Here is a 22,271-nt window from a genome sequence, read left to right as displayed (position 1 = left end):
AGGGTCCCTCCATCCACCGGGGGGATGCCAGGAGTCTGTGTTTGTCAAGGGTCCTGCTGCGCTGAATCACTTGAATCTCCATCCCATGTGCTGGGGATGCTGGGAACAGACATGCCAAGTCTCACTCACTGGGTATAAGCCTCACTCATCAGCATGCTATCTCTTTCTCCACACACATTCCTAAGCTTATCTTACTCATTTTGAGTAAATAGAATATTTTTACTCAGGAGCTGCAATAAACAACAATACATCCGGGTCCTCAGGCACTGGGCCTAGTGCTTGTAAAACTGCTTTCCAAGCTTGCCTACTGTGGTAACTATGGAGACTACAGGCCCGCCTTGAGAGGAGGCTATGCAGGAGGGGTGTGTGTGTGTGAATATTTGACAGTCAAGAAAATGAGTTTGCCCAAAAAACAAGCAGGACTTTTGAAAGTTTGCGGATTCTGCAAAATACAGTTCAAAATTTAAGCCACACTGGACAAATTCATGTCGTCTGGGATCTCCAACCATCCAGGTTTTTATTCCAACCAGCAAATAATTGTTAAAATCCACTGATTTGCATTGGCTCTTAAGCAAAATAAGCAGTCATGGGATAAGAGGGAATGTTCTCTCATGGATTGGTAACTGGTTAAAAGATAAGAAACAAAGGGTAGGACTAAATGGTCAGTTTTCAGAATGGAGAGAGGTAAATAGAGGTGTCCCCCAGGGATCTGTACTGGGCCCAGTCCTATTTAACATATTCATAAACAATCTGGAAAAAGGGGTAAACATTGTGGTGGCAAAATTTGCAGATGATACAAAACTACTCAAGATAGTTAAGTCCCAGGCAGACTGTGAAGAGCTGCAAAAGGATCTCACAAAACTGGGTGACTGGGCAACAAAATGGCAGATGAAATTTAATGTTGATAAATGCAAAGTAATGCAGATTAGAAAACATAATCCTAACTATACATATACAATGATGGGGTCTAAATTAGTTGTTACCACTCTAGAAGAGATCCTGGGGTCATTGTGGATAGTTCTCTGAAATCATCTACTCAATGTGCAGCGGCAGTCAAAAAAGCGAACAGAATGTTGGGAATCGTCAAGAAAGGGATAGATAATAAGACAGAAAATATCAGATTGCCTCTGTATAAATCCATGGTATGCCCACACCTTGAATACTGCATGCAGATGTGGTCGCCCTATCTCAGAAAAGATATATTGGAATTGGAAAAGGTTCAAAAAGGGCAACAAAAATGATTAGGGGTATAGAACGGCTTCCGTATGAGGAGGGATTAATAAGACTGGGACTTTTCAGCTAGGAAAAGAGGCGACTAAGTGGGGATATGATAGAGGTCTATAAAATCATGAGTGGTATAGAGAAAGTAAATAAGGAAGTGTTATTTACTCCTTCTCATAATACAAGAACAAGGGGCCACCAAATGAAATTAGTAAGTAGCAGGTTTAAAACAAACACAAGAAAGTATTTTTTCACACAACGCACTGTCAACCTCTGGAACACCTTGCCAGAGGGTGTTGTGAAGGCCAGTACTATAATGGGGTTCAAAAGGGAGCTAGATAAATTCATGAAAGATAGGTTGTCAAGGCTGTATCCCCACTTTGAACTTTAGGGTACAAATGTAGGGGCCTGCATGAAAACTTCTAAGCTTAACTACCAGCTTAGCTCTAGTCCCGCTGCCACCATTCCCAATGGATTACCTCCCTGGGAAGCCTTGAAAAACCTTCACCAATTCCCTGGTGAATACAGATCCAAACCCCTTGGATCTTAAAACAAGGAGAAATTAACCATTCCCCTCCTTCCTCCCACCAATTCCTGGTGAATCAAGATCCAAACCCCTTGGATCTTAAAACAAGGAAAAATCAATCAGGTTCTTAAAAAGAAGGCTTTTAATTAAAGAAAAGGGTAAAAATCATCTCTGTAAAATCAGTATGGAAATTAACCTTACAGGGTAATCAAACTTAAAGAGCTCAGAGGACTCCCCTCTAGTCTTAGGTTCAAAGTACAGCAAACAAAGATAAACACTCTAGTAAAAGGTACATTTACAAGTTGAGAAAACAAAGGAAAACTAACACGCCTTGCCTGGCTATTTACTTACAAGTTTGAAATAGGAGAGACTTGTTTAGAAAGATGGGGAGAACCTGGATTGATGTCTGGTCCCTCTCAGTCCCGAGAGCGAACGCACTCCCAAACAAAGAACACAAACAAAAGCCTTCCCCCCCCACCCCCAAGATTTGAAAGTATCTTGTCCCCTTATTGGTCCTTTAGGTCAGATGCCAGCCAGGTTACCTGAGCTTCTTAACCCTTTACAGGGAAAAGGATTTTGGAGTTTCTGGCCAGGAGGGATTTTATAGTACTGTACACAGGACAGCTGTTACCCTTCCCTTTATAGTTATGACATAGGTCCATCAATGGCTATTAGCCAGGATGGGCAGAAATGGTGTCCCTAGCCTCTGTTTGCCAGAAGCTGGGATTGGGTGACAGGGCATGGATCACTTGATGATAACCTGTCATTGGCCACTGTCAGAGGACAGGATACTGGGCTTGATGGACCTTTGGTCTGACCCAGTATGGACATTCTTATGTTCTTATTGCATGGAGAATTCTCACCTGCCCTAGACTTTAGTATGAGCTAGGACATTGAAGTGTTTCAGATGCAATATTAAGCAGTGTACATTTAATAAAGTTATTAAGTGCTGGTTGGATTAAAAGCCTGAACTATTGGATGTCACCAAGGAGCAAAAAAGAGAGTCCCTGTAATAAGCAATGACCTGACACACTCCTGGAAATTCTTACTTTTTGAGGCTGTAAATCTCACTATTAAGGACAACTGACCCTTGGTATCTCTGTGGGCACCTGTAGTGGGGTGGCTACCCCATTCCCTGAGATTATGGGCTGCGGAAGGCCAGTGGGCCTGCGCAGACACACAGCCAATGAGAGAAGGGCTTACTGGGAGCCAATCAGGGCCCAGGTTGGAGACAGCCAATCAGGGCCAGGCTCAGCCCTATAAAAAGCTTCCCTGGGAGACAGCAGGCAGTCTGTTCCAGGCCTTTGAGTGGGGAAGGTCTATCTCCAAATTGGGAGACTAGCACTGTGGACAGCGCAGTGCTGGCCAGGCTCAGGGAGCAGAGGAGAGCTCTAGCCTGAGGCCTGCCAGGCTGCAGGCCCTGAGTGGAAGGGCCTAGCGGTGCAAGGGGCCGTAGGGGAAGCGGCTCAGGGAAGCGGACAGATGAGGGGAGAGTAGGAGGACAGCGAGGCTGCTGCCAGAGGGTCCCTGGGTCCCCCCCCCACCCCTTCGCAGTACATCTAGCCATTGGCCGTAGGGAGAGGCCAGTACAGACCATGCCAGATCCCTGATGGGAGGGATTAGACTTTGGGGGGTGTGGTTGACTACGGTGGCTGGATGAGGAGACTGCTGATTGACCTCCCCCTGGAAGGGGGTGTGGAAAGACAAAGGGGCACTGCCAGGGGGCAGTGGTCCCAAAGAGGAGGCTGCGAGTTGGTGAGTGACGTGAGCTCAGACATGCCAACCAAGAGCGAGATGACGGTCGGGACACTACTAGGAGGGGGTGCTCCACTGGACTGAGCTAATTCACAGAACAACCAGTAGGAGGCGCCATGGTGGTGAGTCCCAACCCCGTTACAGCACCACTGCCTAGATTAAGGCAAACACCAGATAGGGTTGCCAAATTTCTAATTCCAGAAAACTGAGCACCCTTGCGCTGCCCTGCCTCTTCCCTGAGGCGAGGCCCGGCCCTGCCCCATTCACTCCATCCCCCCTCCCTCTGTCACTTGCTCTCCCCCACCCTCTCTCACGTGGTCATTTTCACTGCAAGGCTCAAACAGGCATATTTATTGTTTTGACAGATGTGTTATGCTATGTTCAGGTTTTTTGTTACAGGATGCTAAAGCTGGCAGCAAAATAATCAAAAAAGGTAATTTAAAAAAAATGAAATTTCACAAAGGTTTTCATGATTCTTTCCCTCCCCTCTTCCCATTTTTCATAACCAGCTCCATGTTTTTTGTTCCCTAGAGTTATTGTAATTTTATCTGTGGAATTAGGACCACACATTATCACAGCTGCAATGGGTCCATTAAAGGCCCACTCCTGAAGCCCAAATACAAATCCATAGAGCACAACCACAGAAATGCACATCTGTCCAGACACCTAGATAAATAAATCTATAGAAACTGATGCCCACCCCTATCTGCAGATAAACCCGTGTATTCATGTGTACACATCTAGCATGCACTAACACATATGCTTCCACATTATTGAATGTTACAATTGTTGTTTAGTGCCTAGAGACCCCAACTAAGATCAGGGTTCTGGGGTGGTAGGTGCTGGACATACACTTAAAAAGAGAGAGTCTGCAACAAAGAGTTTATAATGTAGCTAGACAAAAGTGGGGAGAAATGTGATACATTGGCCCTTCTGCAATTCCTAGTCAACAACCTTCACTTTTTAAGAAATAATACATTTTTTCTAGAGCTCCTCTCTCTTTTAAAAACTTATGAAATGAATACACACATTTTGTCATCAATTTTGTTGTGTGCAAGCCAGCAAAAGGAATAAAAATCAAAGAGGCTGCAAATTTTATACACACATGCGGCAATACACACACCTCCCTACACAAAGACACATAGTCTCTTACACACATCTTGCATGCATACACACACTTGCCTACACAGACACACTTTTTTGTACACTTTTCCAGGGGTTGCCTAAATCACCCAGCTGGGAAGGGAGGAGGGTGGGCTGGAGGGGAAAAAGTGGGGGTAGAGGAGAGAGGATGGGGAGGGAAAGAGGCCAAGGATGAAAGCAGGATGGGAGTGAGAGGGGGCAGTGAAGGAGAGAGGACGGGGGTGTGTGGGGGGTATGTGGGATGGATGGGGATGCAGGGGGAAGCAGAAGGCTACCAGTGTATGAGGATGTGGGGGGACACAGGGATGTATAGGGACATAATAGGAGTGCAGCACTGGTGAGGAACATGGGGGTGGCAGCTCTGGGAGGTGGAGAGGATGGATGGGAGAGCACTGAAAGGGGTACAGGCCTGGGATAGGTAGGTTTGGGGGATAGGATGGGACGGGGGAGGGATGCAGTGAGGGGGGAGGGGATGGGGAAGGATGCAGTGAGGGGGATGGGAGTGCAAGGGGGTTGGGTCACGGAGGGATGCAGTGATGGGGGTGTGGGGATGGGACCAGGAGGGATGCAGTGAGCGGGATGGGGGTGTAGCCCCATTCCCAGCACTTGGAGATGGTGATACACATACCTCGAACTCCTGGATGCCGGCGATGGGGTGACAGACAGACCGTGGTTCGCCACAGGGCACGCAGCGCAACTTGAGCCTAGCCACACAAAGAGGAGAAGAGGGCTGGGCAACAGTGAGAGAGGCATGTGCCACATGACCCCTCAACAGCCACCTGCTGAGCGCTTGCGAGTTGTGCTAGTTCCTCCATTGCCCTGACCCAGCCAATGGGAGCTGCGCCTGCGGGGGGGGGGGGGGGGGCAGCATGTGGACCCCCCTGGCTGCCCCTAAGACTAGGAGCTGGATATGCTGGCTGCTTCCTGACTCAGGAGCCGCACAGCGTGGCAGCTAGCAGGGAGCATGTCAGCCCTGCTATGCGGCACGGTGGCGCTGCCAACTGAACAGCCAACGGCTCGGTCAGTGGTGCTGACCGGAGCCGCCAGGATCCCTTTTTGACTGGGTGTTCCAGTCCAAATCCAGACATCTGGTCACCCTAACCCCACATGAGGCCCATTGCCCTTCCCCCATGCTGGACCTCTGGCCTCATGCCATAGGATGGGCACCCCCAAAAGAGCTGTTTGTTGGGCCCACTGCCAGCCCTCTGCCCGGAGCACTGCTCCTGCTGTGTGCTCAGGCTGGGGCCTGTCCCAGAAGAGGGATGACTTAATCCCCACCCAGTGCTCTGCGGGTGTGGGTAGGGGTGGGTGGAGCCTTAGGGCAGCACTCCAGCAGAACGAAGCCATGACAAGCAGCAGGTTGGGGATCCTATTGGGCAGGTGTTGGCCTTGTTTCCATAGAATTTAACCCCTTCTCTACAATGGGGTTAAGGCTGGGGGTGAGTGGGTCCTTTGATTGATAGGTTTGTATCAATTTCAGTGTCAGAGCCAGCCTCCACCTGACCGTCCAATCAGGACCCTCTGCCAGTGCAACCCCGCACATCCATGCTACAGAAATGCCCTGATTCTCTTCCCACGGCCCAGCTTCCCCCCACCCCAGCCTCCCCATCCCATGGAAAAGCAGAGAGTGACAGCTGAGGAGCGGCTGCTGCCTCACACCAGTGCTGAGAACCTGAGGCTGGAGTCTGTCCCCATAGGGCTGTTTCAGGAAACAAGGAATGGGGGGGGGTGTGTGTGTCAGCCACAGTCGTCGGAGGGGGGGGCATGGGTGACCCCAGGGGATGATTTGGCAACTGAGAAAAACCTTCCCCACCCACAGCCTAAATCCCCTGTGCTGGGCTCCTAGTGGATGCTACTCACCCCACACCCCAGGGGCTGCCCTTGGGGATCCCCTCCCCTCTCATTAGATTTGACAATGATCACCCCAAAGGGAAATCTCCCTCCCAAGGGCTTTCCCCCCCAATCCCCATCCTTGCTGGTCAGTGCCAGCCTTCAGAAGGGGTCCCCGCAGCACAGCGAGAGAGGAGCTCCTGGAGAGATGCCATCCTGCTGCTGCCTTTGGGAAGGTCGAAGGGAGGCCTCCCCATGGCAGATGGAGCTGTTCTGCAGCTGATGAAGCAAACCTCCTTAGGAAGAAAACCTTCCTCCTCCCCTGCTCTGCAGCCAGTACTGTTCTTGGTGCCCACATGACGTAGAAAACCAGGAAGTGCTACTGCACCAGCATCTCTGCCTGGAAGGAGACAGACCAGATCCACTGGCAAGGGCTACAAAGGGATCAGCTGGCATTGCAGAGGAGACACAAAGCAGATGGAGACACCCCCTGCTCCAGCCTGGGAAGGATTCTCTCCAGGGGAGGGGATTGGATCAGGGTGGTGGGGAGCGAGCCCTTAATGTTGTTCTGTGATGGCTCACCTCGGATTAGCAATGATTTCTGATCTAAGGCTTAAGAATTGCCCTTGGCCTGGTATCGAAAAGCTATGGTGTTGCTATTTGGCATTTGACTGTCAAGTGTTTTGTCTTTATTTATGGTGTTGATTAGGGTTACCATTCGTCCGGATTTACCCGGACATGTCCTCCTTTTTGTGCTAAAAATAGCGTCCGGGGGGAATTTGTAAAGCACTCACAATGTCCGGGATTAGCAGAGCGAGCAGCTGGGAGGGCTGCAGGGAAGTCCCAGGCTGGACTTAGGAGCAGCTGTAGAGGAGCCGGATCCGCCCTGCATTCTGAGCCGGCAGCTCCCTTGCAGCCCAGTCCGGCAGCACTGTGCAGGGCCAGACCGGGTTTTGTTGTGCTGGGGAGCTCAGCCACGTGTCCGGCTTGGCTGCACAGAGCTCAACACTCTGTTCTGAGCAGCAGGGTAAGGAGGTCAGGGGGCAGGAAGGTTCTGGAGGTGGCAGTCAAGAAACGGGGGGGGCTTTTTGGGGGGGTGGAGAAGGTTTTGGGCACTCAGGGTGCAGGTAGGGGGTAGGGTCCTGGGGGGCAGTTGGGGGGGGTCTTAGGAGGGGGCAGTTAGGGGACAAGGAACAGGGAGTCTTAGGTAGGGGGTGGGGTTCTGGAGGGCAGTTAGGAGCAGGGGTCCCAGGAGGGGGCAGTCAGGGGACAAGGAGCAGGGGGGGAGTGTTTGGGAGTTCTGGGGGGGCTGTCAGGTGGCAGGGGTGGGGAGATGGATTGGAGCAGTCAGGGGACAGGGAGCAGAGGGGTTTAGATGGGTTGGGAGTTCTGGGGGGGGGGCTGTCAGGGGGTGGGGAGTGGTTGGATGGGGCGTGGGAGTCCCAGGGGTCTGTCTGGGGGTGGGGGTGTGGATAAGGGTTGGGGCAGTCAGGGGACAAGAGGCAGGGAGGCTTAGATAGGGAGTGGAGTCCTGGGGGGCAGTTAGGGGCAGGGGTCCCAGGAGGGGGCAGTCAGGGGACAAGGAACGGGGGGAGGGTTGGGGGTTCTGGGGGGGCGGGAAGTGGGAGGGGCAGGGGCGGGGCTAGGGCGGGGCTCCTCCCGTCCTCTTTTTTTCTTGCTGAAATATGGTAACCCTAGTGTTGATGGGGCTTTGAAATCACCCAGAAGCCCTGTTGGCTAGCTACAAAAGCTGTGTTTGAGTGTAGAAAGCAAGCAAGCAAGGACTATATTCTGTTACCCCTCTGGCCTGCAAAGGCCCCCTGAAGGAGCCATCGCGTGACTGGATTTCTCAGATTCAGAGTCGCTTGTAAAAACTTGATTCTTTTTTATGCAGCATCTTGAAGCATTCTTGGTATCTTTTTTTCCCCTGCTCCTAAACAGCTTGGGTGTGCAGGAATTTTTACATTAACCTGCAGGTAAGAATGGCACCCACTTGCAAGATTCAAAGAATCAAGCAGGACTGTATGGCCGTGCTTTGAGCTAATTGGATATTGATGTTCATGGGGAGTGAGCTAATCATTTGTTCAGACTGAGGCACTAGGAACAGAATGCTGCCCTGGGGACTCCCACCAGCCAGCTTACCAGCAGAGTGTGCAGGGGGAAGGGGTGGAGAGATTATTGAAAGGCTTAGGAGGTAAACTGGACCATGTTCAGCCAGTCTGGATATCAAGCTCTTCCACTGGGGGACTTTGACCGTTTCCAGCAGTCCAGCATTGGAGTCTATGGATCTCAGAAGAGCTTATTTTCCTTTGGGCATGTGCAAGACCCATGGGACCATGTCCCGCAAATGAAAGGTGAGTACAGGACAGGGGAGCAAGGTTTCCTTCTCTGCTGGCCCAAGCATCATTAGTCACCTTGTTGGTTATAACCCCTGCAAACACTGGCCTCTTCCTTATGCAGGGTGCAGCTCCATGACTGCGCTAGCGTTACTCCTGACTTGCACTGGGCTGAGCAGAATAAGGCCCTATGGGTGTTTCATTTGGGGATTCAAGGGTTGGAAGAGTCCAAGATGGAGGCAGGCTGGAGGATTCCAGTCTGGGGATTGTTTCCTGTGGCCCTCAGTGAATGCTATTAGGCGTATGGATGTTCACTGATCATGAGCAAGAGACCCCAGGCCAGATGCTGCTCTGTGTTGTGCTGGTGTCAATCTGGAGTCGCTGCACTGACTTCAGTGGATTGAGGCTGATGTAACAGAGCAGACTGAAGCTGAGGCAGCCCCTTCTGTCTCTGGGGCGGTTTCCAGCTTATGGCATTCCCCTCAAGGACAATGCTGCTGAAGGACACCGGGGCAGAGCTCTGTGACCATGGTCATTGGGTGGATCCATGAGTTGCCTACGAGATCCCAGCATTGGTTTCTGTGGTTTGCTGCAGGTGTGTCTTGAAACAAGGGAAAGGCCAGGGGCCTGAGAACAAGCTGTGGGCGATGCTGAGGGACTGGGGAGCTGCTGCTCTCTCCAAATTCATTCCCTGCCCCTCTCTTTCTCTCCTACAGGTTCCTCCCAGGGCTGGCTGTCATGGATTTGCCATGGGATTGTCACTTCTTTGGCCTTCCTGCTGATGGTCATCACCTTCCCCATCTCTGGATGGTTTGTCTTGAAAGTAAGTGGGAAATAATGCCTGGTCCTTCCCCCTAAATCCAGGTGGTGGTGGGAGGGGGAGAGTCTGAGGAAAGGCAAAGATGCCCTTTTCACTGCTTGGAGTGTCCTTAAGCAGCTACATGCTCACTGCATTGTGTACTGCTGCAGCCTCTCCAGTGGGCACATATGGCATAAAAGCCAACTGATGGGAGCGGCAGCATTCTCTCCACCTCAGGCCAACCCCTTTGTGCTGCCGATAAGACCCAGCTCTCCAGACTAGAGCCAACCCACCAGCTAGTCCATAGCGAGTCTAACATCAGGAGTTCCTGTAGCGCAAAGGCTGCCACTGGTGCACACAGTGCTCTCTCTGCATTTCTAGGGCACCTTTCCCCTGAGGAACAGAAAGGGCTTTGTAATCATCATGAATGAAGCCTGGCAATGCTCCAGGTGTGAATGCAAGAGGCTCTCCTGGGGGACTGGAAGGGTGGAGAGTCTTTATTTTCTACTATTAAAATTTGTGTAAATGTATATTCAAGGTAAATGCAGCTGCAGACTACTGGCAAGTTGTCAGTGCATCCTGTGGCATCTCAAAGTTGGGGATCCCCTGGTCTTGAGAGGTGCTGCATACCCTTGACTCCTGTTGACTCCAGTGGGAGTTGGAGGAGCTCAGCTTGCCTGTAGTGTGTATCATCTGGCCATGGGATTCTGCTCAGCTTACCGAGTACTGAGTTTACATCTGGGATCAAGCAAACATCTGGGGTCACCTGTCAGAGAAGGGTATACCTCGCAGGTGGGGCCAAATGACTTTTAGAGATCTCAGTAGTTTTTCATTTTCTCCCAGTTGATTCGAATGTAATGAATCATGGCCAGATGCAGCAGAGCCCATGGTTGTCCTTGGGGATTGAACCCACGAGCTCCACACCAGAAGCACAAACCCTTACTGTTGGTGCAAAAGGATGAGCTCCATTAGCTATGTCGTGGGGCTCTTATGTTTGCCAGAGCCAACCACTAGAGGGAGCACCGTGCATTAAACCCGGGCATTGTAGGGACAGAGAAATGACTTCTTAAACTGCCCAATGTGTATTTTTCCTCCTGCCTATTTGGTTTAAATGTTTCTTTTCCAGATAGTCCCTGCCTACGAGTCCCTGCCTATTCCGCTTGGGCCGGATCCGAGCCCCCCAGGAGCCAGGCATGGTCCTGCTGTTGCCGTTCATAGATCACTGGCAACTAGTAGACTTGAGGACAAGAGCCTTTAATGTGCCACCGCGTAAGGTGAGCTACATCCATTTCTAAGGTGGAGGATTTGCTATGTGATGGGGCAGCTTCTCCAATGAGCCTGGTCATCCATTGCAACCCTCTTGAAGAGATCAGGGTATAGACCTTTGCAAACTTTCCTAGTGAAAGCCACATGTTGAATCTTGCCTGCTTTGGGCTTTCATTCCAGTTGTAAAATTGTAGTACAGATTCACAAACCTTTTAGATGAACTGAGGCCAAATATCATGAGATCGCAGGCCAGGTTTTCCTTCCGCACAGCCTTCCAGGGGGCATGCTGAGCCAAGATTTTCAAAAGCAACCAGTGGTTCTGGGTGCCTGAATTTGTGGGTGTCCAAGGTAAGTGACACCTGCTTTTCCAAAAGTGCTGACCATCCACCTGTGAAAATCAGGTCCTTTTCAGGTATCTCCAGGTAGGCACCCACAATCACTACTCTTGTAGAACTTGGCTGTGATTTAGACCAGCCCAACCTTGGTGGTTTGGGCCAGGTTGGTGTTTATTCCAACCCAAAATGAAATGGGGGCAGGGGGGCTGAGCCATGGACAAAAGACAAATGTAGACGAATGTCTCATCGACAAAAAAATATTAGTTGCAAATCCGTGTGATCTGAAACTGAGATGATGTTGTTAATGTGCCCTTCTGCCACGTGGAGCCAGCAGCAACCAGGGCTGGGTTCAATATCTAGGAGTTCCTTTCCATCGATGCAACACAGAACTGACTTGAGCCCCCACCCCATAACCTGGGAAAATTACGCACCTGAGAGGCAATAGTTCCGCACTCGCAAGCACAGAGTTTGAGTGTTAATGAAAGGAGGGAAGTCACCCAATATTAATTAATTAATGTCACAGGGCTCTGGCATTCGAGCCCCTGGCTTAACAAGGTCCTTTCAGCTGTGGGTGACCCCCCTCATTTGGGACAGGTTAAGCAAAGTTCTGTTCCCTTTTATTCATACAATAATGACAACATTGGTAACAGCATTTCACTGCCCCTGCATTCAGTACTAAAATGATTTGTAACCCAACACCAGCCAAAGTTGATTACTTTGAGCAACACACCACTCTATGTGCTTGATATCTAAGCAGAGCAGGCGAAAACTTTATTTACATGAACACACCTAAAGTCTCTCCCCCTCCCAGCTAGCTGTCAGGGAAGAATTCATTGAGACCCTGCTTACATCGATGATAATAATAATCATGTTCTTTATGACAGTGTCTAAGAGCCAGCCAAGAATGGGGCCCCATTGTGCAAGAAGTGGACAACCACAGAGTACCAGATGGCCCCTGCATCTGTGATCTTACAATCTAGATAGACAAGACAGAGACAGGGTGAGGGAGGAGGTAGAACTTGTCCCTGCCCCCCCCCCCCATTGGGGCTGGGTGACCCTGTGAGGGCATAGCGTTTGGGTCTGGACAAGTACCTTAAAGTTGATTCAGATACTGACCCAAGGCAGCAAAATTCAGCCAGAAGGCTCACGCTGACAGGTTGCCTGGTGAAATCTTGAGTACTTCTGGTGTCTGCTTGGGGTGGAAACTACACAAGAGGAGCCCTTAGCACAGTCTCTTGGTTACATTGGCATCTGGTTCCAGAAGGACCAAGAAGTGCCATCAGTAAGGCCCTACCAAATTCACAGTCTATTCTGGTCAATTTCATGGCCATAGGATTTAAAAAATCATAAATTTCATGATTTCAGCTATTTAAATCTGAAATTTCTCGGTGTTGTAATTGTAGGGGTCCTGACCCAAAAAAGGAGTTTGTGGGGGTGGGGTGGTGGTGTCACAAGGTTATTGTAGGGGGGGTTGCAGTACTACTACCCTTATTTCTATGCTACTTCTGGCAGTGGTGCTGCCTTCAGAGCTGGGCAGCTGTAGAGCGGTGGCTTCTGGCCAGAAGCCCAGCTCTGAAGGCAGAGCCATCACAGCAGCAGCACAGAAGTAAGAATGGCACAGTATGGTATTGCCACCTTTACTTCTGCGCTGCTGCCTTCAGAGCTGGGTACTTGGCCAACAGCTGCAGCTCTCCAGCCACCCAGCTCTGAAGGCAGCACAGAAGTAAGAGTGGTAATACTGTGACCCCCGTAAAATAACCTTGTAACCTCCCTGCAACTCCCTTTTGTGTCAGGACTCCTCAATTTGAGAAACACAGGTCTCCCCCATGAAATCTGTATAGAATAGGATAAAAGCACACAAAAGACCAGATTTCACGGGGGGAGACCAGATTTTATGGTCTGTGACGCATTTTTCATGGCCGTGAACTTGGTAGGGCCCTAGCCATGATGCATGAAATGAAGAAGGAGTTAACTCATTTGGGTTTTTGTAACTCTATAAATAAGGTTTGGTTTGACATTTGTGGAGGTTTGTTTGTGAGGTTTTCCTACATTTTGTTTTGCCTGTTTAAATGAATTGAGGAAGCCCCACTGGTCAGGAATCAGAGTTTGGGGGATAGCAGTCCAGATCTTCCAAGGTATGTGGGCACCTAACTTCTATTGAATCAGGCCCTCTTTGTTAATGCTGCTGTTCACAGCTGACCTCCAAGGATGGAGCCGTGATCAGCCGTGGGGGCTGATATCCAGTTTCGGGTGTGGGATCCAGTGCTGTCTGTCATGATGGTGAAGGATCTGAATGCAGCCACCTGAATGATGGCCCAAAACGCCATGACCAAGACCCTGCTGAAGAAGAACCTGAGGGAGATCCAGATGGAAAAGCTGCGGATTGGGGACCAGCTCCTGGTGAGGGGTTTGCTTATGACCTTGGGCTCTGCTCCTGTGCTGTGACATGGGAAGTGAAGCACCCCATTGCAGTCTGTGTCTCACCAGCTGCAGGACCTGAATCCCTAATTCTCTAGGTATGTAACACATGGAAATAATGACCAAGGAGGGAAACTATAGCTGCTGCACTCTGAGTCTACCCCCAAGGGACTATGTGGATTCTCAAGGTTTCACTGTGTCTCAGAGCCAGAGGTGTGCTGGGGTGTGCAGGATGCAGGATAGGGTGGAGATGCAGTCTGGGGTCATTACACGTGCACAGGAGAGAGGCAGGCAGAATGCCTCAGGGGGAATCAAGCGAAGGGCTACCAGGTGTAAAGGGGATAAGGCAGATACACAGAGGACACCTCAGGACTACAAGGAGGGAATGGAGCATGCTCTGGGGGCCTCTCTTGTTCCATGCAGCCTGCTCAGCCAGAGCTCAGAGTGGAAGGGATTCTTTCCATGCTCCATTATAGTCTGTTGCTTTGCGCTTACCCAGATCTGACTGGGATGTTTTTGCTTCTTGCTTTGCTGCTTGTCTTTTAGCTTGAAATCAATGACATGACCAAGTCTTGGGGCCTGGAAGTGGATCGGGTTGAGCTGATTTTGGAGGCAGTGCTGCAACCCTCCCAAGAGAGTCTGTCCGGACATCTGACCATGACACCCCTGATCCCTGGGTTTGAAGGACTAGATAGCACCATTCATCAGCTGGCTGCTCACTTCTTTAGCAACAGCATGGCGGTGGCAGCAGCAGCTAGTCATGAGACAGGTAACCAGCCTGGCTGCACCTCCCTCTCCCACGCCTGCTATGTGCTCTGCTTTCTTCCTCAGGAAGACAAAACAAGAAGTCCTTGCTTGGCTTTTAAACAGCCAGGATGTCTATAGGCATCAATGGATGAATCTGGCTCTCAGACCCCAGTGGGACAGACCATGTCTGTTGTGGCAAAGTTTTGCCAAAAGTGACCGTAGAGCAGCAGCTGAGAGTCATGGCAAACTCCCATTGTGAGAGGAGGAATTTAACTGGTATCTCTGATGCTGCTATGCAGTGAGTGTTGCCAAATGTCTCTTCCATGGTCAACAGGACAGGAAGAAGAGATTAAATGAAGACTGTCTATTTCAGTACTTCTCAAACCCTTGCCATAGTATATGGGCACCTCACAATCTATTGTATTTAGCTGCACAGCCCCCATCAGAGGTTGGGCAGTGCTATTATCCCCAGTATACAGAGGCACAGACAGGTTAAGAGACTTGCCCAAGCTCAAACAGGAAACTTGTGGCAGAGCAGGGGATTGAAGCTGGGTCTCCTAAGTCCCAGACTAGTACCCTAACCACTGGATCATCCTAAGTCTTAGAACAGGACTCACAATACCACTCTTCTCTGTTTTTATATTGTAGCAGGTTAATATAATACCCCGATACGATGGGGGTTCGCGTGCTATACATGTGGCTGATAGAGGATGAATGGACAGGAAGGACTAGGGGACTCCTTTCTGACCACTCATCAGAGCTTTACTGGACAGTGGCTTGTGGATCCCTGCCACTCTTGGGCTGACAGTTAACTTCATCCCAATCAGTCTGGTGCCCCCGATCCCATCTTTACACCTTTGTCCCCAGCAGACAGCGTGGTGACAGTGAATGAGGCAGAACCACCAGCTCCTACCATCACCACCACCACCACCAGTAGCAGCAGCAGGAGGAAACCTAGCCCTGAGGAGTTGCTGTCAGCTGTGGAGCTGTTCCTGTCTGTGTCCTTGGTTGGTGCAGTTGGAGCTTCCTACCAGTTCAACATCATACTTCTGAGTGGTGCCTGGAGCACCTACTTCATAGATCTCACTGCAGGTCACTGCCATTTATTCTCCCTGTGTTTGGGAGGCACTTTGGTGGGTGAGGACTTTGAGCTGTGTTGTGTGTGGGTGCAAGCGTGTGCATGCTCTTTATTTTCCACACACAGAGCTGAAGTCATTAGTAGAGGTGGTTGGAAAATGCGGACTTGGGGGAATTCCTTGGAAAAATTCAACTTTTCAGTGAATAATTTAAATATTTTTGGTTCTGAAATGGTGCCACTTGGGAGCTGTAGTTTGGCGGCGAGGGGGAGAGGCACCCCAGTTTCTTCTCTAACACAAGCTCTTGGTAGTATTCGTTCTCTGCGAAGGTGTGTAGCACCCCATTGGTCAGCCAGAACTCGCAACCAGGACAGCCTGGGTATAATCAAGGAGGCTCCCTGCTCTGCTGTGTAAACAGAAACAGGACTCTGAGCAGGAGATGGGACTAGAAACAATCCAGGTTGCAAGGGGTGGTGATATCTCTCTCTCCTAGGCTCCAGAAGCTGAACCTGACCAGGCTCAGAGACTTTGTGTCAGGGGTTTGGGCGCTGGCAGCCCAGTTCAGTGGTTAGAACTGGGCTGAGGGGGCAAAGGGTCAGAGCCCGAGTCAGGAACCAGGAAGAGGACATGGGCTGGAGCACAATCCATCACAGCTGGGGGCCCAGCATTGAGCAGCCAGCGACCTGCTGCTGAGCTTAAAAACAGGCCTACTGACTCTTTTCAGGCAGCCCTAGCAGAACCCATCAATCAGCCTGGAGAGTACTCAGGCCCAGTGGGAGGTACCTGGTTCTGACACCTTGCTGGGAGATCTTTGAGCTGAGGAGTTGTGAGCCAGGGTCTGAGGTGAGATCTTATTAAAGGAGACAAATTTACTCTGCTTAGCTTGTTTTTTGGCTTGCACTTGTCCAGATCCTTTATGAGGAATGTTTTGATACCAACTGGGGAATATAAGATAGAGCTAACCTGCAGTGTCACATCCAGCCACAAAAGGGTGCACAGGGATGGCACATAGCTTTACATTTCCCATGATCCCACACTGTTCCATGACCATGCCTTGCATGGCAATGATGCATCATGGGAGATGAAATCCAGCCTGGCTGGCACAGGAAGAATAGGAGCATGAAGCACCTGAACTACATACAACTCCTATCAGGCACCGCAGCAGCATTTCCAAATAAAAGTATTTTGGTTTTGCAGCTGAAAATATTCCAGTTTTTGGGCACTTGGTGGTTCAACAAAAAATCAGTTCTCTGTGGAGAGCAAAAACCCAATATTCCTTCAAAAAAAAATTTAGATGGAAAATTTTACATACAGAAATATGTCTCCTGCCCATCTCCATAACGAGCAGTGACGGTGGTGTGGGATTGCTAGTTGTTGTCCACCTCTAGTCCAAGGTGGCAGGAAGACGCTCCCCTCCAATGGCTGCTTAGCCTAAAGCACATTGTCTGGGTGATCTCCACTTCCTAGCTGATGGGCAGCCATGTTGCTCAGTAACCCACCAGCATCCTAGACATTAACTGGCACCTTTGTTGGTGCCCTCAGCAGAGAGGGTGTGGAGGAGGACATCCCTTCCCATCTGGGATGCTACTGGAGCAGTGTAGGGAGAAGCTTGCCCTACTGCTGGAGGGAGGGGACTGTCCCCTTTCACCAGCGTTAAATTCACTTCATTAAACAAACCAAACACAAAGGGCTCTTGGAACATTACTGGAACATTACTGCAAGGCATGCCGAGGTGTGACTCTACAGCACACTAGCTTGCCACAGTGCAGCATCCCTATGTGGACATTGCTACGGCGCATTAAAAATCCCAGAATGTGCGTAGATTCACACCCTGGCTTGCCATGCAGTAACTTCCACATAGACAAGCCCTGTTCTCTAACTGCTGATTTTTGCACCCGTGATTTGCAAGTGAAAAATGGTGCCTTTGAAAACAAAAGCATTTCTAAAACTTTGGGCCACAGAATCTATACAGGAGGGGCAGAGAAGGAGATTTTGGGAATGTCCTAGACTAAGGATCCCTAGAAGTTCTTGAACTTCCCTGTACATGTTGTTAGAATTCAGTGGTTGGTCTAATTTGTGCTTCAAAGTGATTTGCATGCTTTTGATTAGCTATATATGTGGGTGTGTATATGTGTATATGTACATATATTTATTTTGTAAGTTCCTCTAAATTAATTCTTGATCTACAATAAACATGTTACATATACCTAGCTATCTGAGTGTGGTGGTCCGATCTTTTGTATACATTAAGAGGATAAAGCACTGGGCTGGGACTCAGGAGATCTGGGTTTTACTTCTGGCTCTGCCACTGATTTGCAGGTGTCCTTGGGCAAGTCACTTTGCCTCTCTGCCTCAGTTTCCCCATCTGTAGAATAGGGATAGTGATACTGCCCTCCTTTGTGAAGTGCTTTGAGATCTACGTGTAAAAAGCCCTACATGAGAGCTTGGGATTACTAATGAACACTTTTTGTGGTATCTGTAGCTATGTAACTTTGGTGTACTGTGGCTTTAAATTTCTCTAGCTCTGCTGTCTGCCAAGATGTGTTGCAGAGCTCATGCAGCATGCTGGAAGCGGGAGATCCCCACTCTCTCTCTGCACACTTTCTCAGGAGAACAATCATTTGTTTTTTGTTGTTTCCTGTGATCTAAAATAAATGTTCAGCCTGAAAATATGGAGATTACAAAGAGCTCTGGAGGCCAGGGGCCAGATCCTCGGGTGCTGTGAATCAGCATAACTTCAGGGAAGTAAACAGAGGGGACCTTCAAGCTCCATCTTGTGAGGTGCTGATCCCTGTCTCTGCATGTGCTTTGAGATTGTAGGGTCTAGGACAGGGGTCTCAAACTCAAATGACCACGAGGGCCACATGAGGACTAGTACATTGTCACAAGGGCCGCATTACTGACACCTCCCCCCGCTGCCCTCAGCCCTGCCCCCACTCCACCCCTTCCATGAGGCTCTGCCTCTTCCCATCCCTTCCCTGCCCCCATTCCAACCCCTTCCCTGAAATCCCCACCCCAACTCTGCCCCCTCCCTGCCCCCAGGGGGAGCAGGAGGGATGTGGCAGGGGCTCAGGGCAGGGGGTTGGGGTTCAGGGTGTGCAGGGGGCTCAGGGCAGGGGGTTGGGGTGCAGGAGGGTTGGGGGTGCAACAGGGGCTCAGGGCAGGGGGCAGAGTGCAGGGGGTGCAGGGGGTTCAGGGCAGGGGGTCGTTGTGCGGGGTGCGGCGGGGGCTCTGGGCAGTGGGTTGGGATGCAAGAGAGGTGTGGCAGGGGGTTCAGGGCAGGGGATCAGGGTGAAGGAGGGGTGTGGGGTATGGCAGGGGGTCGGGGTGCAGGAGGGGTGCAGCAGGGGGCTCAGGGCAGTGGGTTGGGATGCAGGAGGGGTGCAGGGTGCGGCAGGGGGTTCAGGGCAAGGGGTCAGGGTGTGTCGGGGGTCAGGGTGCAGAAGGATTGGGGGTGCAGCAGGGGGCTCAGGGCAAGGGATCAGGGTGCAGGAGGGGTGTGGGGTATGGCAGGGGGTTGGGGTGCAGGAGGGGTGCAGCAGGGGGCTCAGGGCAGTGGGTTTGGGTGCAGGACGGGTGCGGGGTGCGGCAGGGGGCTCAGGGCAGGGGGTTGGGGTGCAGGGTATGTCAGGGGGTTGGGGTGTGGCAGGGGGCTCAGGGCAGTGGGTTGGGGTGCAGGAGGAGTTTAGGGGGCAAGCTCTGGCCTGGCGCACACTGGGGGCAGGGCAAGCTCCCTGCCTGCCCTGCCCTGCCCCTGCGCAGCTCTGGGAAGTGAACGTGGGGAAGGGAGGGGCGCAGGGTCTGTGTATTGCTGTTGCTTCAGACACTGCCCCCAGCAGCTCCCATTGGCTGGGAACGGGGAACTGCGGCCAATGGGAGCTGCGGGGGGCAGTGCCTGAAGCAACAGCAATACACAGACCCTGTGCCCCTCCCTTCCCCACATTCCAGTCTCTTGTGAGGGCAGGGCAGGCAGGGGGCCTGCCCTTCCCCTGGTCCGCGTCGGGCTGGAGCCCCTCTATGTAAACGCTGGGGGACCGCGAGGAGCTCGCGGGCTGCAGAAAATCACCCCGCGGGCCGCATGTGGCACGCATGCCGTGTGTTTGAGACCCCTGGTCTAGGACGATGGGGCCCAGCGTGGTTGACCTCTGGGCACTTATACAGTAGAAATGTTTATTAATAATTAATGTGCTGTACACCAAGGATAGATGACTCCATTCTCCTGGCACCAAATCCTTTTAAAAGCTACAGGAAGATGAGGACTTGTCTACCATCCAACGCTGAGACAATCTCAAGGGCAAGCTAGGCCTGCTGCAGACCACTCAGCTGGCAGCTGACACAGCTATAAGCCTCTTGGTTCCATACTAGTGTCATGGCCAGGGGTGAGGCAAAAGCGACAAAGGAAACACACCCACCGTTCCTATAGAGCATGTCTTGCTCTAATCTATGATGTGAGTATATCCTGGGCAGGGCTGGCAGGTTCCCTAGCCAGGAACCTGATTGTTGCCTTAAGCACCGATCTTTGAGCAGCACAAAACCACCAGAGGCAAACTCTATAATCCTTAGTCAAGCAAAGAGCCCAGTGCCTTGATCAGGAGTTTTGCTATATAAGGAAAGTGCACTTTGGCCCATAACAATTCATTACAAAGCTGCAATAAACAAGGAGGTGCCCTTTTACTGGTGCTTTCAGGCCTGATCTCCTACAATCCCTTCTGCTGGCCCCGCTCTCTGTAAATAACCATCCTGTCCTAAAACAAGCTTTAGATTTCTTTTAAATAGCAGGCTAAAGCCCTACTGTGGCTGAAAGCAAAACTGCAATAGAGTAAGAGATTTATTCCCCTCCCCACCCACCCCTTGGGCCAAGATAGGCTAGTGTTAATCAGGAGTACCCACAAATGTTGATGGAGCTGGTCTGATGACACTGACGTAACAGATCAGGAATCTGGCCCAGTGAGATAAAAGACCTAGCTCTGCTCCTGAGCCATGTGCTAAGGGGAGGTGAGGATTTCATTGGCACGCATAGCAGCATTAGGCACCCAGCACAGCTGTTATTGTGTGGCGAATTCCATGCATGTTACACTACGATTGAATCCCAGTCAGTGGGTGGGCCTCAGCGCCTGCCCCTTGTCATAAATCTCCAGTGACCCTGGTAGCAGCCATGAAATGATGACGTATGTTTGCATCTTAGGTCATCTCTTGTATGGTGCTTATGAATCACAAAAGATGAAGCAGAAAAGATGCCACAGAAATAAACAGTGCCATGGAAAACACATCAGCCCCTTTGTATCATTCCAACCGCACACAGGAGCTTAGGTTGTTCTATCCCACCCCCTTCAAGTCCCTCCCTCCCGCCCCGCCCGCAGAGAAGACATGTTGGGGTGTGACTGGAACACTACTGCCATCCTCATCTGGTACACTGGCCCCTTGGGGGCTGCTGCAGTGGGGTGCTGCAATCAGGTGTAGTGGAATCAGTAGGGTTACCATATTTGAACACTGAAAAAAGAGGACACTCCACAGCCCCCACCCCTTCCCCACCCCCATTCCCAGGGGCGGCTCTATGTTTTTTGCCGCCCCAAGCAATGTAGTCAGGTGACCTTTGGCAGCATGCCTGTGGGCGGTCTGCGGTCACGCGGATTAGGCGGCGTTTCTGCGGGTGATCTGCCGGTCCTGCGGCTTCGGCGTACCCGCCGCCGAATTGCTGCCGAAACCGCGGGACCGGTGGATCTCACAGCGACCGGCAGGCCGTCCCCCGTGGCTTGCCACCCCAGGCACGCACTTGCTGCGCTGGTGCCTGGAGCCACCCCTGCCCATTCCAACCTCTTCCCCAAAGTCCCCGCTCCAACTCCGCCCCTTCCCTGCTCCCATTCCAACCTCTTCCCCAAAGTCCCCACCCCAACTCCGCCACCTCCCTGCCCCCATTCCAACACCTTCCCCAAAGTCCCCGCCCCAAGTCCGCCCCCTCCCTTCCCCAAATCCCCGCCCCGGCTCTGCCTCCTCCCCTGAGCACGTCACATTCCCCCTCCTACCCCCTGCCTCCCAGCCACCCCAAACAGCCGCCTCCTCCCCAAGTTTCCCGGCTCCTGCTGCTCTCCAGCCCGTGTGCCCCCGGCTGGGTGCTTCCCCCGTGCAGCAGCAGCCAGAGCTGGGGGGCAGGAAGTTGCTTCGGGCCCTGGGCCTGGCCCCGAGCCTGAGCTGGGCATCCCAGCCCAAACGTGCTCCCACCTGCGAGGCTGCATCCCAGCCGCGGGCTCCCTCTCTGGCCGGGCTGGAGCAGAGAAGTACTGCGTGCATGGCCTGAGCCTTGCCCCCAGGCTCAGGGGGGCCTCCACCCCGCTCCCATCCAGACCAGGCGAGGCTGCGGGAGGCGCTGCAGCGCGGGCCCTTCCCGGGGGGAGGGAGCTCGGGCTCCCGAGAGCCGCTGCTGCACGTCGAGAAACTTTCCCCTGCGCTCCACGCAGAGACTGAGGCTCTGCCAGAGCCATGGGGGATGCTTGGAGGAGGGAGAAGCGGCCGCGGGTTCCGTCCCCCCCGCACTCCCAGTTGGCTGCTGAGACGCCACCGCTCTGCAGCAGCACTGGGGGGAGGAGGAGTTGCAATTCGCAGGCTGCAGTGAGCTGACACCCCAAGAGAAGAGAGGGGCAGTGGGTAGGGTTATCATATGTCCGTATTTTCCGGACGTTTTTATATATTTAAAAAATCCTCCAGGAAGACGATTAACGATTAAAAAGCCGGACATGTCCCGGAAAATACGGATATATGGTAACCCTAGAATCGGTCCACATTAGCAGCTGTCCGCCCACTCGCAACCATGCATGGAGTGAG

At 51.7% G+C, this 22,271-nt stretch overlaps 1 protein-coding gene across 1 annotated transcript; it reads left to right on the top strand.

Annotated features, from left to right (window-relative positions):
- Window positions 1-8,129: 8,129 nt before the first annotated feature.
- STOML1 (stomatin like 1) lies at window positions 8,130-17,662 on the top strand. Its single transcript, XM_054042027.1, is given in 9 exon segments — window positions 8,130-8,829; window positions 9,528-9,634; window positions 10,737-10,759; window positions 10,761-10,884; window positions 13,407-13,436; window positions 13,438-13,611; window positions 14,176-14,398; window positions 15,244-15,468; window positions 16,177-17,662. Coding segments are annotated over 9 exon segments (1,188 nt in total). The 5' UTR covers window positions 8,130-8,681; the 3' UTR covers window positions 16,311-17,662.
- The last annotated feature ends 4,609 nt before the right edge of the window (window positions 17,663-22,271 follow it).

This window comes from Malaclemys terrapin, chromosome 10, assembly GCF_027887155.1.
Source record: "Malaclemys terrapin pileata isolate rMalTer1 chromosome 10, rMalTer1.hap1, whole genome shotgun sequence".
Lineage (NCBI taxonomy): Eukaryota > Metazoa > Chordata > Testudines > Emydidae > Malaclemys > Malaclemys terrapin.
This window is presented reverse-complemented; position numbering and strand designations above follow the sequence as displayed.